The following is a 17,231-nucleotide window of genomic DNA, read 5'->3' as shown; positions in this document are numbered from 1 at the left end:
AACCATATAAGCGTCTAAACTATTGTACTTTATCTTCTTTTCTAAGACATTAAACAATAACCATGCAACCAGTCCAAGATAAGATGGTTGCTTCGAAACTATTTAAATTTAATTATTCTACTGGCATTCATCCTTTGTTCTTGTTAATTTTGGTATTTCTCTCTGGAAATTTTATTTATGTATCAACATCCACCAAACAACGCTTCAATGTCGAGAAGTCATTATTCCAATTAACACAGTCAAATGCTTTTAAATCAATTGTCAAATGTAGTGATAAATCGGATGGTATACAATGTTTTAGACAATACCGCAATGAATTGAGTGGAGAGTCAAGAAATGGAATGAGTACAGTTTCATTTACTCAATTGGAAAGGTCCGTTAAATTTTTTTGAGTATTAAATGGCCATTTACTAACATGTATATAGCTGTCTTAGTATGGTATCTGATAATGCTAATGATTTGGCCGTGTTGTTGAATATTCAAACTTGTTACCATCATGCTGATATTTTAGATAGAGCAGTTGATTTCAACAATTCATCAACTGGAGCTAGCTGGTTTGTAATAACCGGCGTCATTATTAGTCTATTTATTCAAGTGTTTATTGCTATTCATTCGATCGCCACTTTTATTTTTAGAAATAGAGATTTTGAGCATCTTGGAAGAAATATTCGATACCTAGGAGATAACTTTGAGATTTTAAATGAAAAACAAGTGGAACTTTATAGTACGGTTTCCTCGTTAATTGGCACCATTAAATCTGAGACCAGAAATCTACATGGCAGACTTAATCGTGGAGGAGACGTTCGAAGAGAAATCGAAACCATTTCTGAGAATCTTGAAAAAACTATTATCGACTTCTCCCAATTGAAAGGTTACCTATACTCAAGCTGTGGTCCCACTGCTGCAATTTTGCCTCCAGCTCCGATTGAAAATTCAGCATATTACAAAAAACTGTCTCAAGAAAGAAAAGTTCAAGGTACCTATAAAAATGATGAAAACTCTAAGACTGATAAAACAAATGGGCAAAAATCAACAGAAGAGATCAATAATTCTCACTCTAAACTTCCTACTTTAGTAGCTAATTCTAAAGTAGATTCAAGTATTGCTATTGGTTCTATTCGAAATGAAAACACTGATCCAAATAGTTCCAACTTTAGTAAATCATTTGATATTTCTACCACTGAAGGAAGGGAAAAATGGAAAAAATATATTAGAGAACAATTGGTCAAACCCAAGTTTACACAGCCCTCAACAGTTCCTTGTAATGGCAATGGCAATGTTTTGAAACAAATCGATCCTTGTAATGGCAATGGCAATTCTGTTTTAAAGCAAATTGATATTAACCATCTTCTTAATGAAAATGATTCTAAAGTGCTTAATATAAGGTACCAGGATGTATTAAAGAGAGATCAAAATAATAATAAATTTAGACGTATCTTTATTCTTGGTAGAGGGTGGGTATCATCCAAGAAGTTGGAGCAAGAAGAAACGAAATTTGGACCTTCAAGTTTTATTAAGCTTGAAGACACTGAAGTTTGATTTTGCAACAAAATTTTCTGTTTATCTACAAATTTTAAAAATATTATTAGTTGATTATAATAATTGTGCTCTATTAAATAACCTAGTTATATATGTAATTCACTATATAGGTTTATCAGAGAGCGTTTTATAACAAAGTATATGGCTTAATTTGCATCTATTGGTATTCTCTATACTCAACATTTCATTTTTCCTAGTGCAGTGAAAAAGATAGATACCAAAAAAAAAAAAATCACATGCCTTGACCCAGAAAGTTTTACTTTCAGAATACGAAAGCCTTGATAATGCTCTTTTATTCTCCGACACTATATTACGAGAACTACATATTTTGTGTTAATTAAGGCCCTTATTGCAGTGAGTATGACTAAAGGGAATAAGACAGTGAAGAGGAAACTCTCAGAGCTGTCAATTTCTTCGCAATATTCAACCTCATCGTCGTCACCACCACCACCATACGAAAATAAGGAAAAGCCTGGAAACCTCAACTCAAATGATAATGATCTATTTTCAGCAGCAGAGGCATTAACACAGCTTACTAGAAGCTCCACTCCTCCTTTATCGGTAAATAATCGTGTGCCAAGCATGCCAACACCTGTTTCATCGCTCTCATCATCGCTAGATGGCAGGAGTAACGAGAGAAAGATCGAACATAAAGCAAATCAGGGTGAACATCCGTTAGTGACAAAAGTTAGTAAAGTATCCAAGCATCCTATTGTGACAAATGCAGTTAAATATTATGAAAACTCTAAGAGGAACTATGGTGCCTTTAACTATGCAGCTGGTATAGTAGAAAAGGCTGCTATTCCTGTTGTTAACAAAATTGAAGTTAATTTAAATAATAGATATCAAGCTAAACAATTAAAACTCGAAGGGGAATCAGGCCAGGATCCGTCCGTGACGGTTAAAAAGAGACGATTAGGTGGCGCTGGAGACTATAATAAAGTAGTTACGATGGAAACTAAAAAAAGACTTCAGTTTTGCTTACACCTATTACGTTTGGCTAATGATCGAATTAATTATAAAGTTAACTTTTTGCAACAAAAAGTTATTGATAAAGAACGTTCGATCAAAGAGAAAAGGTCACTTAATAACACTTCTAGCAAAGCGAATGATATAAATAATGAAGGTGCCGCAGAATCACAGGAAAATACCGATGTTACCACTGACAATACACCTAATGCAAACAATGCTACTACCAACAATGTTTCCACCCAAGATGCCCAGTCGGAAGCCCAACAAACTAAGACAGAAATAGTTGCGACGGTTAAGAAAATTATTCACGTTATATCTACATTCAAGCCTTCATCATTAAATACCAATACAATTTCTCCGGATATAAACGAAGTAAATCCTGAAACAAGGTCGGAGGACTTGGAATTTAAATCTACTATACGTGATATTATATTAAAGTTACCAACTACAATCCAACAGGCAGCAATAACGAATAACACCTCTGCGCAGCAGGCTAACGATAGGATATTCGTATTTGCCAGAGAATCATTAGAAATGATTACGAGGCTAACAAATGTTTTCAATGGACAACTTGAACATGCAGAGCATTGGCTCGCAGGAGAAATGCAGAAAGAGAGAGAGAGACGCAAAATGTTAGAATCTAAACAAGAAACCAGCAAACAGCTAGCAATAGAGCATAATGGAACCAATGTTCCAGGAGATTCTGACTTCGATAAAGAAAAAGGGGAAGCTGAACAAGTAGAAGCAGAACAAGTAGAAGCAACACAAGGAAGTAGAGTAGCGGATGCATTAAAGAAACAACCAGCTCAAGAAGAAACCAGCCACGAAGCACAAGCTCGTAGAGCTGTATCCGCATCAGACGAGAAATTGAAAGTAAGTTGCTAGTGTATGTAGTTATGTCATTTAATACCCAACGTCTTAAATTATTGAATTGTAAAAGTATGGGGCACAAGTCACGATTCCACTCTGCGGAGTTTTTACTCCTCACAAAATAGGGCCAATCGTATTCCTACAGTGAAGATGCCCTAGACCATTTTTCTTAATGGCTGGAGTTATTAGTTATCAATTAGCCCTGTTCTGATTAGACTAATTAACTATTACAAGTCTTCAATTATACTTCATTAATGAAGAATGGCTTTACCAATGATTTGCATTACTCACTTGTATAACCCTAAATGAGGTACTCTATGAATGAAAACCTGCATTCAAGTATTATCTTGATAGGGTAAATCGATAAATATCTGTCTGAGTCTTGTGAGCTTGACTTTTTGTCCTGTGAACTTATCCAAATAGGCGCAATATTGTATACTAAGCTGAAAATTCATGTGAACTAGTATGCTTCTGCTATCAATAAGAACCACACTCGTCGACTTCTATATTTGGAAAGAAGTGCGAATATTGAATGTATTTACTTAAGACTGTCCGCATAGGCTTCTACTTCGCTGCGAAAATCACCAATTTACTACTTTGGGTAAAGAAGATGTAAAACTTCCTTATACGGTAAAGATTATTTACGGTCAGTCAAAAATTACCTAATTGGGAAAATTGATTAAAATATATGAATTTACTGCAAATGAAACTATGTCTCCACTATCTGTTATGCCCTTGTCTTTGATTAGCAGCTCAAAACTACCAAAATAGGTAATGTAATTATTAGGTCGAGGGAATTTATCATAAGAGGGTTTCTGTATAAGGGAATTTTTAAATTAACGGATAGAGTTAATGCTACAGAATAGGCATAAAATAATTTAGTTACCTTTTTGATTATATTTCAAAATATAAAAGAATTCAAATCCCATTTTTTAAACATTTGAAAGAATAGGCAGTTTCCTGTAATATAACGAAATATACTTTACTTATTCTTGATTATATTGAGAACAACTATACAAAATGTCTGCTCAGTTAAATTTATCTGGAGAAGATATTCAGAAACTTACCACCTGTTGGTCAGGCTTACAAGCTAATAACAAATACCATAAAGATGACTTTATTACTAGGTTGTTTTCAAACTTAGTTGCTGCTAACCCTAAGTTGAGAAAGGTCTTCCATTCGGAATCTATTATTGCAGAACAATCTACTTTATTTGGTGACTTGTTGAGTTTCACGATGCTATACTTGGACGATGAATGCACTTTAAACCAGTGTATGAATGCTTTCTTAAGGGAAAACCCAAAATTTGTCATAGTTGGTCCTGAATACCTTGAGCCAATGGGTTCGGCCTTGATAGTTACTTTCCGCCAATGGTTGGGACAAGGAAAATTCAATGACCAAATACAATCCTTATGGGTTCAAGTCTATTTGTATATTGCAAACTGTTTATTACAGTTTGCAGAATCCTCGAATGAAACTCGCTCGCTCGAAGAAGCCCCAATTGAAGCATTAAGACCAAGAAGACGTCCTCCAGTAGAACAAATAACAAAGGAAGAGGTTCAACAGGAACAACAACCTGAAGTGCAGTCAGCTCAACCAGAGGAAAAGGAAGAAGAAAACAATAATATACATAATGAGATACAACAAGAGGTGCCACAACCAGAAGTTACCCAAGATAACGCGATAAAACCACTTAATACCAGCACCATCCAATTCCAACTTTCAAACAATGAAAAGTACAGAGGATTTAGAAGAAGCGTGCAATCTTCGGAAGTTGAGCCAATTTCAATTCAAATTCCAAATACACCTACATTCCAACAAGTTACACCACCACTTAGCCCACCATCTGCACCTTTTGACCCAAGAAAAATGAGGAGTTTATCTCGTTCGCCAGCTTCATTAAATGAACAAGAACAGACCTTATCAAATGAAAACTCCTCCTCTTTTGATCCTCGTAGATCAAGAAGAAGATCACCATCTGCTGAAACTGAAGAATGTGAACCAATGGTTACTCCTCGTTCTTCAAGAAGGAATTCATCCATGAAGGAACTGATTCCAGAACCAGTTCAACCACAACAACAAGCACAAGCACAAGTACAACAACAGACACCTAAGGTTGATCCTCGTAAGATGGCTTTCACGAAGCCATCGAATGTTATCTCGGATGATTCTGACGATGAATTTGCTGAGAAGGAAAAAGGTTTTGGATTTGATCCTCGTAGACTTTCTAAAAGAAAGTCTCAATCTCCAATTATCTCAGATGAAGAATCTGAAATTGAACCTACATCCCCATTATTCAACAGTCATTCTAGAGAGACCTCTGTAAGTGATGTTGAGGATGATTCCTACAATTTTGAAGTGAAGCAAGAAACTTCAATTGCAAGAGCAAATCCATCTGCATTTGACTACAATAGCTTTGGTATAAAAGGATTAGAGCCAATTGTTGAATCTGAATTTGATGACACAGCTTCATCGAAATATGAGAGTGATGAAGATGTCGATAACGATAATGCTTCATCTCGTTATGGCACTCGTTTGTCTTCGGATGCGGATGAAATAAGCTCAGGTGTATCTACATTGTCTTTACACAACAGTGACTTCAGGTCATCTATTAATTCTGGAAGTGATGCCACTTCAGTGTCCCCATCTCCAGACCTTAACAAGTTTCAAATGAGCCATGGTGTTAGACAATCATCGACATCAAGTGACGTTAGCTCTATGAATGCACTCTCAGCTCAATTGGCTGCACCTGTTCCTGCTATGGCAAGACCTCAATCATCATCTGCATCATTATCATCTACCTGCCAGATGTCTAGAACTAGTAGCCAACAGCAATTCAAACAAAGGGCATCGCTTGGTTTCATGAGAAGTAGTTTCATCTTGAAAAAGGAAATCTCCGAACAAGGTTTCAATGAACCTGAAAACGTTCTTTGCAAACCTCCTACTATTCCAGCAGCTGTTAGCAGTTCATCCAATAGTTCAGCTAAGAATAGCACAGCATCTCTCCAGAGTACTATTAGCTCTGGTATTGGTTCTGATGGGTGTTACGACTTGTTAAATTCATTTGTTCCTGTGACAAACCTTTCTAACGACAAGCAAGCTACCAAAACTATGGCATCGTCAACAAGGGCAACACCAAGACACGCCAGATCAAACTCAGACTTACAAAGTACTAATTCATATACATCAACTGAATCAAAGAGAAAGTCGTTAAGATCGAGATTGTCTTCAATTTTCTCGTCTTCTTCGTCTACTACTACTACCAGAAAATCCTCATTAGCATGCGATCTGACTTTGGATTTAGCATCTATTTGTACCACTGATACAAACAAATCCAATATTTCGGGCTTCTCGTTCTTCAAGAAGAGAAATTCAATTGATTCTAGGTATACTTCTCCTCAAAAGAAGGGCATGAAGTACAATGTTAAAGCTGTTCCTTACGATGTTTTTGCTAAATAATTTTAATTATTGTCCTGGTGACGATATTAAATTGTTTGATTTTGATTACATTTTCACAACATTTTCACAATCGCTATATATCTTTTCGTGGAGCTTTCTGACTTAATGTACCATCCATGATTGTGGGCCTTTTATGCTACATCGATAATTAAACTTTTAAGTTTATTCGGTACATTCTGTCTAGACGCCCTTTATATTCATAATTACCCTTTAAATTAATTTCTGTAATTAGCTCTTTAGATAAAACCAGAATACAATACGTTTTGACACAAATATCGTTTTTTTGTACTAATTGTATAATACTAATAATCATTTGAAGTAGTTGCTATGTACGCTTACAATTTATGCGGTTTGTTCTGCATTTCAATAAGCTCTCGACAACGTTAGAAGATAAACGTAAACCTAGTGAAATAGCTATAGAACTGTAATATAAAGTTTCAATTAAAACTAAAACTGGAACTAAAGCTAAGGGAAAGTATGAATATTTCATAATGGCTTGATTAATTTACTTCTTTGAAGAGCACCAACTGGATGAGCGCATCTTGGTTTGGAAAGTTGGTTCGGAAGTGGAGTTATGGATAAGGAAATTATGCTATTCTGAGGTACTCCTGTATCTATTTACTACCTCTATTGTGTTGCCTGGGACATTGCCGCGGACGCATAAAAGGAATCAATAGACTTTCCTAAGAGGGAAATATGTATCGAAAACCACATTCAATTCTCTTGGACATGCCTTAACCTTAACCCCGAACAATCAAACGAAGAATCTTGTAACAAAAAGGTGCTTCGGAAGGAAGTGTTGTAATCTAATCGGCCAATTAGCTCTAGGTTTTTTATATCAGTGTCTATAGTCTCTCTGGGGAAGAAACACGATTTCGAAGGGTCTAAACTATCTTTAGGCTTGCCCAAGAGATTTAAAGAAATAGTTTTCTTTTTCATTACCAAAAGTTATACAGCATGACAGGTGTATACACAGAGCAGACGTCAACGATTCTGTCATTCGACGATACAGGGATGAATTTTAGCCTGAATGAAATTAACGCGATTAAAAAGATATGGAGTCTGTTAGGGATAGTATTAGCTTCAGGGTTTGCTGGTTCAAACTCTCAAGTTAATACTTCGACTATATCATATACAAGACAGGAGGATGATCTATTACTTGCAGTCATGCCAATGGTTGCCAGGCTGGATGTTATGAATATGAACTCTGGAAGCTCTGTGGAAATCGATGATGAAAGGTCAAAGGAGTTTGTCTTTAAATGGAAGTCTAATTTATTGCAAGATATAAGTTTAAGTCATGACTCTGAAGACGGCACTTACCACAATGATTTCAATGATTCCAAATTTGAAGATACAATGCTTGACCATTTACCTGAGTTGATACGTTTGATATCTAATATTATCTACGATTTAGAGAATATCTCCGAATTAGAGAACATTCATAATAATAGTTCCGGACTATTAGGGATGGGAAAAATATGTTCTCGTATATGGAACTTTGATATGAACGATTACAACGTGATTGGTGAAGCATTGGTGTTAACTATTCTAGAACAGGTTGGACGAGACCATTTCTCACCTGAACTAGAATTAACATGGCTCAAGTTTTATAATAAATTATCTCAGTTATTGCAGTCTGAAGGTGAAGATCCACTTTTTGATTTACCTGTACTAGAGGAGACACCTAGAATTAGATTCCCCAGCGATACTACTACAATGTCTACTATTAGTCCAAGTTCTTCGATTAATTTTCTTGACGACGACATATATTCCGTTAGGGAGCTACCATCAGTAGAACAAGACCTTGACGCATTCAACTCGTTGAATGTAGATGAGAAAGATGACGACTCCTACGATTTAATTAATGTATTTGGTTATGGCCAATCTGAAATCAAGAGCCCAAAAAAGAAAGGATATACTTCAGCAATTAAACGATTTAGATCAAGGAGCAAGGCCTAATATTAATCCTAGGTATATTCTTGATATTTACAGAAAATTACAGGTTTGAATGTTAATTAGTAGTGAACTACATACTAATACATATAATCAATTAATAGTCTAACGATAAATCAAATTATAATTGGTTTTATATTCTAAAGTTCATATAATCCATCTTAACTACGTATGGGTACACTAAATAATCATTTTAAACATTGATCATTGTCACACCCTGAAGCACCATCAACAATACAATTCTCTATGTTGGTCTGACCATAAGCACTTGCTTTCTTTTTCAATTTTTTAGAGCCATTTGAAAATTCCGGTTGGATCGTAGCACTATGAATTCCAAAGCGATGTAAAATTTCTCTCACTTGCGTGACAGCGTTGACAAATGTAACTCTATCAATTTGATCTATAGTATCGTTTGAAGTATTGTTCACTTCTGGTCCATGGTTCAATTCAACATGCAATGAAGCGATTAAAATATCCTCATTCAAATTCCAAATATGAAAATCGTGGACAGATTTGACTGATTCTAACTTAATGATCTCGTTTAAAATCAAATTTGAATTAACATGTGCTGGAGTTGCTTGCAAAAGAATCTTGGATGATTTACGACATAATGATAATGCAGAAGTAAAAATAATAACTGTTATAAGCAAAGAAATAACTGGGTCAAAATAAAATCTCCAAGAATAATCAGTCTTCCAAATAAATAACGCTGTGGCAATGACCCCAACATTTCCTAAAGCATCACCCAAGACATGTAAAAAGACACCTTCCATATTCATGGACTTTCTTTTAACATTGTTCTTCCCTGCATTATCATTTTTAATCAATGGGCTATTCTCATTGTAGCGACCAACAACATTATTTGGCATAAATTCCATTAAGTCAGAGTTTGATTCACTGTGATCATGACTTTCATTAGCAACATCGGATTCACCAGCTTCAATGTCGCCATGGGAATGTCCGTGGTTACCTTCTGAACCACCATGAGAGTGAGAATGACCATGCTCATGGAATAATACTAAACCAACACCGTTACTAAGTAAGCCACAAATACCAACAATCAATATCAACTTAGGCTGTGTAATTTCTTGTGGTTCGAAAAATCTTTGTATTGCTTCAAGAACAATTGTAAAACATAACGCCAAAAGGAAAACAGCATTAATAAGTGCTCCTAAAATCTCAGCTCTTTGCCATCCATAAGTATACTTACCATCAGCAGGTTTAGTGTTCTTATATCTAACAGCCCATAATGCAATTACCAACGAAATAATGTCATTTAGCATATGAAATGAATCAGCAACTAATGCAAGTGAGTGAACACTATAGCCTACAATAGCTTCCAAAAGGAAGAAAAATGTATCCAAAACTATAAGAAATGTGATTCTTGCTTCCTTACCGGTCATCATACTTCTAATGCAATAGTTTATGTGTTGTCATATACAATTAGTAAAAAATCAAAATGACATATTTTTTTTGGGACTTACGGATTATCGCGAAGAGTAAGACAGAAACCACAGTTGTTGTAAAAATAAAAATACAGACCAATGTTACTATATATTTATATATATAACTAGCCAGTATATTCAAATGCAGATAAGCTAAAAAAAAATGACATGTATAAGTATTCAAAACAAATAAAATAAACTAACCCAATTTAAAATCAAAACATGAAAAAAACTTAAATCTGTAATATGGTGAATATTCATCTTCTAGACGAAGTGTTTAATTGTAAAAGCCGCATTATATTACAGCAAATAGTTATATTCTGCCCTGTAGAACAACTATTCATGCAATACAACGATATTATAACTCCAAATGTTGAACTTCTAACTAGGAACCGTAGGAAAACCAAATAACAAAATATAACAAAAATTGTACATAGTTCAACCAGCTAATTTAACTAAACCCAAGAAATAAAGTCGATAAAAACAAACATAACAGTAGCAACAGGCAAATTTGACAACAAAAATATTAATTGATGAGAATTAAAATGACTAGCTCTTAGAGGAACCCAACAATTCATTAAAACTGATTCTGTGACCTTGCTGCGGAGCAGCAATAGCAGGAAGATGATGTGGACGATGTTGTTGTGGTAGTTGTTGTGGTTGTGGTTGTGGTTGTGGATGTTGTTGCGGATGTTGTTGTGGTTGCTGTTGATATTGGGGTGCAACCATTGGGTAAACACCGCCCTGAGGTGGTGGTGGAGGTGGTACTTGAGGGTATTGATAATTGATGTAACCTTGGGGAGTAGCATAGTACGAAAAACCAGGTTGAGCGTAATGGTTTCTAGGAGGAAAGGCAGTTGGATTCGAAGGGACAGTAGGAATATTTGGTACACCATTCCCTGCCGGATAAGTAGTAACAGGATGTTGGGGAGGCACATTAACAGAATGTTGAGGTGGTGTATTAACTTGAGGGTTAACGTGATAATTTGGCTCAGTTGTATGTTGCTTAGCATCGTTTGTCTTCGGAGATGTCTTGAAAGACGGCTTTGGCAAATTTAATGCTGCAGGGGAGGAATGAAACGAGGAACCAGCATACGTATCTTCCGTGATGAGTGGCTTCTTTTCCTTGGGTTTCGTAGCTTTCTTAGACGACTTTTCGTTAAAAAAGTTAGGCTTTTCTCCATTAGGAAGAACATGGTCGTTATTTTTCTTTTTCGAATGGGACTTGGAGCCTTCGCCAAAGTTGGGTTTCTCCCCATTAGGTAAACATGGCTCATTATTCTGTTTTTTATGATTACCTCCATTCTGATGACTGGATTCATTCCCAAAATTCGGCTTGCTTCCATCTGGCAATACTCTAGTCACCCCTTTGTTGTTAGATGTGTTTGATGACGTGTGCTTAGATGTCTTCTTATTCGACTTTTTATTCGTCTGCGAGCCGGATTTATTCCCAAAATCCACTTTACCACCGTTAGGCAATCCTCTATCATCACTACCGCTTTTCAGAGGTTTGTGCTTGTTGGTTTTTGCACTTGGAGCTTTGGAAGGTGGGACATTATGATTAGATTTCTTCGTATGAATCAGTAAGGGTAATTCATGCGCCATCATATTTTATGAATATTATTCTTTGTAGAACTTTGTGATATTAATAGAAAACGTCTAGTAGTATTATAGCAGTATAATTTTGAACATATATTAGATTAATACTTGGATATTATCACTATATGTTCTGGAATGGCAATATTTTAATAATGTTCTTCAGACCACATGATTGATGATGCTTTTGTGTGTACTGAAGGTTACACTGAAGTTTTATAGTAGAAGAGAAATAGCGCGTATATTTGAAAATAGATGCAAAATTACTGATATATAGATGTATAAACGTCCCTTAATGACTAGCAATAGAAGACAAGCCAATTATGCACATGCCTAGGATGCACCAGAACAAAAGCAAGTTCAGCATTCCACCATTAAAAGAAATGGAGGAGCCATACATCGAAAGGCCGATCACAGTCAAAAAACCACTTGTCACGGCCAAAGCGACACCAAGCACAAAACTAAGACTATGAATATTGAATGAATCACCTTTGTCATTGTATTTTAGAAAAAAGTAGCCTACGACAGCACCTAAAGGCTGGGATAAGCCACCTAGGATGGAACTGATGGTAACAGCTTTAAGCTTTGCAAAACCCTTAGGAGACGACGAAAACAGAAAGTATAGTGGTAGACACATCAGAAAACCTTCGGTGAAGTTATGCGCCGCTAGACTTAGGAATATCAGGAAGCCTAGGTCGGGATTTGCCTCTGACGTAATAAAAGTAATAAAGCCTTCTGGGAGCTTGTGTAAAGATATTGCCAAGGTCGTCTGGATTCCGATTAGCAATAGACGAGATAAGGGCGTATTTACGTGGTGGTGATGGTCAGGCTTGTGATTGCTATGGTCTTCACCTTGCAGATATGCATGGTCCTCGAATGGATGCGCATATTCGGCGTTATTCTTGTGGGAATGGCTTGAACCACCAGTGAAGCGTGACAGAGGAGAATGTATAGCGCGTAGTTCATTGTCATTAAGATCTGCCGATTTGGCGAGTGTTGGGATCTCGCAAAAATGCAATTCAGACGGCTTATTTTTGTTAAACAAGCACATTTCGGCCGAAGAATACCCTTTACATTCTCCAAGACTCATCTCGTCACCATCGTGTGCCATGAAATAATGAATTAGCGAAGGCCTTTTCTTCATTAACGGTTTATGTTCGTCTAACAACGGCGTGGTTTCTATATCTGCTTCGGTATCATCTCCTGTGTTTGCATGCGTATGGGAATGATTATCTTCTCTCTCGTTAGAGCTTAACGTCTCATTATTTACACTTTCTCCATGTCCCAGTTCCAAATCATTACCATGAGAATGGCTATGCAGATGTTGCTCGCCGCCATGATTACAATGCACCACCGATTGACTAGTTATCAAATGCAACACAGCATTAAACAGAAAACATAATAAGATTCCACTGATGAAGGATATTATCAAATAAGAGTTGAGTTCCTTTTTTTGCATCTTATCTGTTTCGGCTCTATCATGCTCATTAAAATCGTTAAAGTATTCCAAAGCCTCTGGTAATAATTTGAAAAGCGCCGTGAATAATAAGCATCCAGAACTAAATGCTAATGCTCCATTTAAAAACAGATAATTCTCCTTTAAATGGAAATTATATTTCTTAGTAACCGATTTAGGGAATACAAACGTATATATATCATCAAAGAATATCACAAAGCAACCTAAGACACATAGCGATGACGATAACAACGTAAGGTACCATCCCTGATTTAATGTAAAACTTAAATCTACCATATTCATGCAAGACAGATGGATTTTAAAATAAACAAGGATCAACCCTGACGGTAATTTAAGTAGGATATGTTGTATGGCGATGAGATTATTACCTCGATAGTTATTTATTAGTATGATCACGTGGATCGTTATCGGACTTTCAATACGTATATATAATCATATATTCTATAAACAAGGAACAATTAATCAGCCTTCGTGACAGCATCGTTCTTATACTGCGGTAATTCCGAGTACGGAGTCGTCTTCTTTTTGAAAGGAATCCTTCTGTGGGTCGTCTTTCTTCCGGCAGACTGTCTTTTCTTTAAATGACTTAAATCAATATTCTTATTGTTGATCATGACAAAGATGTACATACCTAAACCAAAAAGGGCAACACAGGATGGAACAGCCATCATGATGTAGTACTTTTCGTAGGGAGATGAGTCTTCGTATTCGACATTCATACCGTCATTTTTCCATTTTTCTTCTAATTTCTTAAGATCCGCGAACTGGCCTTTACTGACCACTGCACCCTTAATAATCTCGACTATCACAGCGTCCTTGGTGTAATCGAATTCCTCATCATCAACATTATCTGGTTGAAGAGAAATTAAGACTTTCCTGTACCAATCCTTTTTTCCAAACCATTCTTCCAAGATTGTGACAGGGAACATTCCCTCTTCGACATCAAGCCAGTCAGAATAGAAAAATGAAGATTCTTTGATAGTAGCCCCTTTTTCAAGAGATGATCTTTTGGTAAGATTTTGTTCACTTTCCGAATCATCTTCGAGCGAACGCTTCAAACCCTTTTGTCTAGCAGATTCCTTAAGGAACGATAAATGAACCCTGACTTTTTTGGCGTCTTTAAAATACCTACTAAACCACGTAATAAAATATGTCTTGTCCATTTTCAATTGTTGGTTCTCATGTGGCGTACAGAAAGGTTCAGAATTAACATGTTTGCCCATACCCCTTTTGAAGTATCTATCGGGCGTACATCTAATTATAGGGTTCAATTCATGGTACGTTGGGTCTTCGGCGATATATTCATGATGCTCATAGACCTCGTCTTCCTCCATATTTTCAGCTTTGATGTCATCTTTCCCCATTGGAATTATGGACGCAGTACCGAACCATGTTCCATAATCTGGTTTTCCATTCTTTATTTGCCCACCCTTATGTTCTGGTTTTATGGTTTTAGGTGAACCATCTTTCTGCAAACTGACCCAATTTTCCAATCCATTGGTCGTCTTTGGTGGACGGGTACTAAATGTAACACCAGCAATAACTGTTGGCTTAACAAGCACAACCTTGGTGGATGAAACCGATGTAATTGTTCTCGCCCACGGCTTTGGAATCTTTGTTGTACTCGGTTCACCTTTTCCTTCTTTTTGAGCCTGTTGCTCCTGGTATCCCTTACCATAGATCTTTTCCTTCACCCTGGCCCTCTTTGCTAGCCTTGGAGCCTCTGTGGCCTCCGTGGCCCCTGTAGCCTCTATCGCATCCGTGGCCTTCGGTGGTTGAGTGATAGTTAAAGCATTAGATTCAACTGCTAAGATAGCAAGTGTAAATAATTTCAATAACTTCATCGTTATCCTATATCGAACTTGAAAAGAGAGATAGCTTTGATATGTTTTTCATTTTGATCGGTTTTTATAATTCTCGCGCATTTTTAAATCACTCAGACCATTGAACAGAAATCATCGATTCGGATTTTCCGGTAAATATACCTCTACAGATCGCGGGTTTACTTACGTATGTTAGATAGCGACAACCATGATCCCTAGGATTATCCACTGAACAGTATATGGTAGACACTGTATTTACTAAAGGGGTGTGAATCAATAATAAACACACGTGACGGTCAACGGTTGAATGCTCTCGGTAATTACAGATGCCGGTACTAAATGGATGCCTACGAACGGCTTAATACCCATGACGGAGGATATTATATAGATGTAAATCCTCTAAATAAGCAGTAAACTTCACATTCTACCAGGAGAATAGTGATACTTAAATAGTATGGATTGAAATTGATATTTGGCAAGTAAATTCCATCATTAGATACATTGACTTTAGTATAAAATGAAACTATGCTAAGATTGCCAGAGAAATGTTCATGGATATGAACTATAGAGAACATACATAAAGTAAATAAATTCAACAAGCTGAAGATCGCTTTTGAGCCAATAATAAAAAAAATAAATACGCTTTATATCGCGCCTCTTTACATTATGCAGTTGGATGTCAATATAGGATGTATATTAATCTATATTCTTTGAAGTTTAGTTAGTTGTAAGTAAAAGAAAACAGAAGTAATTAATTAAAAATAGTGATAAAATCGAAGCGATGAGAAAACAAACTACTAACGAAAAACCGGGTAACTTTGTATTAGCCAAATATAGACTAAACATACAAGATAGGGCAAAACTGAACGGATGTTATCGATTACACTATGTACAATATGGACTTGAGTAAATACGTTAATATTTAACATACCCCGTTGAATATATCAACTCATTCCATAAGTTAGGAACTTCAATTCCTTCAGGTTCACGGAATATCGATTTTTCTTTGTATAGGCTTTCGTTTAACTTGGATGTAGTGTCGTATATGAATGTGAGGAATTTCGGATACTTCAAAGTAAGGTAGTTAACAATAAACTTGTCAGGAAGCTCTGGGAGACAAAGCGAATGTATGTAGGCGAAAAATAGCAATTCGGAGGAAGATATGGCATTGGAAGCTTTATCAGAAAATAAATACGAGAATTCATCAGGCTTGTTAAAGGAATTGAGTTCCTGATATAACAGCACAACGTAGTCTATGTATTCGTTCACTAGGTTCAAGCATTTTAATGAATTTCTTGACTCCTTCAACAAATCTTTACGTTTGGATTTTGCTAATAATTGCTTCTCATGCAAGGAACTTATAGCGACTGGATCAGCCTCAGCATCATCATCGTCGTTTTCGTCGTTGAAATATTCTGTCTGAGCTACCGCTTCAGACCCCGATATACTAAAAAATCCTGGGTTGTTGGAGTTCAATCCTATAACTTGTACCTGTCTCTGGGCAGAATGGTAGAATTTTAGTGGTTGGTTGTACATCATTGGAAATGGGAAGAATTTCTGAAATAACTTCCGTGTATACTTTTCATAGTTCTTCGTGTTTATATACAAATTATATTGACTTATATTATGGATCTTATTTTCAATGAAGGATGTCAAACTACTATTGATTAGCTTTTGTTCAGACGAAGACAAATTGTGATTTGGTACATATTTAATGTCATTTCCAGTGGAGTGTTCGGTATCAAAATTACTAGAAATATATTGTGAAATATTATGGAATCCCTCGTATCGTTCACTTGCACATTCTTCGTTAGATACTAGTAAAAGTGGAAGCTTATCAGTTTCAGATAAATTTGTATTTGATGAAGTTACAATTTTAAATGGTATATTTTGCGGCTTCAAATGTAAATTGAGGAGCCATGAACTTGCTAAACACTCTGGAGATATAACAGATATAGTGGAATCATGTCCCCATACATGTAATTCAATCATTATTTGCTAATGAATTGTAGAATAAGAATAAAAACTATTACTTGGTTAACTATAAGTGTTGTATTGAAAGAACGAGTACGACATTTTTATCACCGCGACATTGTC

General features: G+C 36.1%; 10 protein-coding genes across 10 annotated transcripts; 5 read left to right on the top strand and 5 right to left on the bottom strand. All coding sequences in view use genetic code 12, as the record gives it.

The window, feature by feature from the left end:
* Window positions 1–62: 62 nt before the first annotated feature.
* Window positions 63–392, top strand: DEHA2G03388g (DEHA2G03388p; the record flags this gene model as incomplete). Its single annotated transcript, XM_461693.1, has 1 exon — window positions 63–392. One exon carries the CDS (start codon window positions 63–65, stop codon window positions 390–392), a length of 330 nt encoding a protein of 109 aa, XP_461693.1.
* Window positions 393–435: 43 nt separating this feature from the next.
* On the top strand, window positions 436–1,539 carry DEHA2G03366g (DEHA2G03366p; the record flags this gene model as incomplete). Its single annotated transcript, XM_461692.1, has 1 exon — window positions 436–1,539. One exon carries the CDS (start codon window positions 436–438, stop codon window positions 1,537–1,539), a length of 1,104 nt encoding a protein of 367 aa, XP_461692.2.
* Window positions 1,540–1,899: 360 nt separating this feature from the next.
* Window positions 1,900–3,396, top strand: DEHA2G03344g (DEHA2G03344p; the record flags this gene model as incomplete). Its single annotated transcript, XM_461691.1, has 1 exon — window positions 1,900–3,396. One exon carries the CDS (start codon window positions 1,900–1,902, stop codon window positions 3,394–3,396), a length of 1,497 nt encoding a protein of 498 aa, XP_461691.2.
* Window positions 3,397–4,401: 1,005 nt separating this feature from the next.
* DEHA2G03322g (DEHA2G03322p) lies at window positions 4,402–6,840 on the top strand (the record flags this gene model as incomplete). The annotated part of the gene is made up of 1 exon (XM_461690.1): window positions 4,402–6,840. The coding sequence occupies one exon, from the start codon at window positions 4,402–4,404 to the stop codon at window positions 6,838–6,840; it is 2,439 nt and encodes an 812-aa protein (XP_461690.2).
* Window positions 6,841–7,797: 957 nt separating this feature from the next.
* DEHA2G03300g (DEHA2G03300p) lies at window positions 7,798–8,799 on the top strand (the record flags this gene model as incomplete). Its single annotated transcript, XM_461689.1, has 1 exon — window positions 7,798–8,799. The coding sequence occupies one exon, from the start codon at window positions 7,798–7,800 to the stop codon at window positions 8,797–8,799; it is 1,002 nt and encodes a 333-aa protein (XP_461689.2).
* Window positions 8,800–8,981: 182 nt separating this feature from the next.
* Window positions 8,982–10,199, bottom strand: DEHA2G03278g (DEHA2G03278p; the record flags this gene model as incomplete). The annotated part of the gene is made up of 1 exon (XM_461688.1): window positions 8,982–10,199. One exon carries the CDS (start codon window positions 10,197–10,199, stop codon window positions 8,982–8,984), a length of 1,218 nt encoding a protein of 405 aa, XP_461688.1.
* Window positions 10,200–10,787: 588 nt separating this feature from the next.
* DEHA2G03256g (DEHA2G03256p) lies at window positions 10,788–11,846 on the bottom strand (the record flags this gene model as incomplete). Its single annotated transcript, XM_461687.2, has 1 exon — window positions 10,788–11,846. One exon carries the CDS (start codon window positions 11,844–11,846, stop codon window positions 10,788–10,790), a length of 1,059 nt encoding a protein of 352 aa, XP_461687.2.
* Window positions 11,847–12,126: 280 nt separating this feature from the next.
* DEHA2G03234g (DEHA2G03234p) lies at window positions 12,127–13,593 on the bottom strand (the record flags this gene model as incomplete). The annotated part of the gene is made up of 1 exon (XM_461686.2): window positions 12,127–13,593. The coding sequence occupies one exon, from the start codon at window positions 13,591–13,593 to the stop codon at window positions 12,127–12,129; it is 1,467 nt and encodes a 488-aa protein (XP_461686.2).
* A 176-nt stretch (window positions 13,594–13,769) lies between these two features.
* On the bottom strand, window positions 13,770–15,155 carry DEHA2G03212g (DEHA2G03212p; the record flags this gene model as incomplete). The annotated part of the gene is made up of 1 exon (XM_461685.1): window positions 13,770–15,155. One exon carries the CDS (start codon window positions 15,153–15,155, stop codon window positions 13,770–13,772), a length of 1,386 nt encoding a protein of 461 aa, XP_461685.1.
* Window positions 15,156–16,049: 894 nt separating this feature from the next.
* DEHA2G03190g (DEHA2G03190p) lies at window positions 16,050–17,126 on the bottom strand (the record flags this gene model as incomplete). Its single annotated transcript, XM_461684.1, has 1 exon — window positions 16,050–17,126. The coding sequence occupies one exon, from the start codon at window positions 17,124–17,126 to the stop codon at window positions 16,050–16,052; it is 1,077 nt and encodes a 358-aa protein (XP_461684.2).
* Window positions 17,127–17,231: the final 105 nt, after the last annotated feature.

This window comes from Debaryomyces hansenii, assembly GCF_000006445.2.
Source record: "Debaryomyces hansenii CBS767 chromosome G complete sequence".
NCBI classification, from domain to species: domain Eukaryota; kingdom Fungi; phylum Ascomycota; class Pichiomycetes; order Serinales; family Debaryomycetaceae; genus Debaryomyces; species Debaryomyces hansenii.
This window is presented reverse-complemented; position numbering and strand designations above follow the sequence as displayed.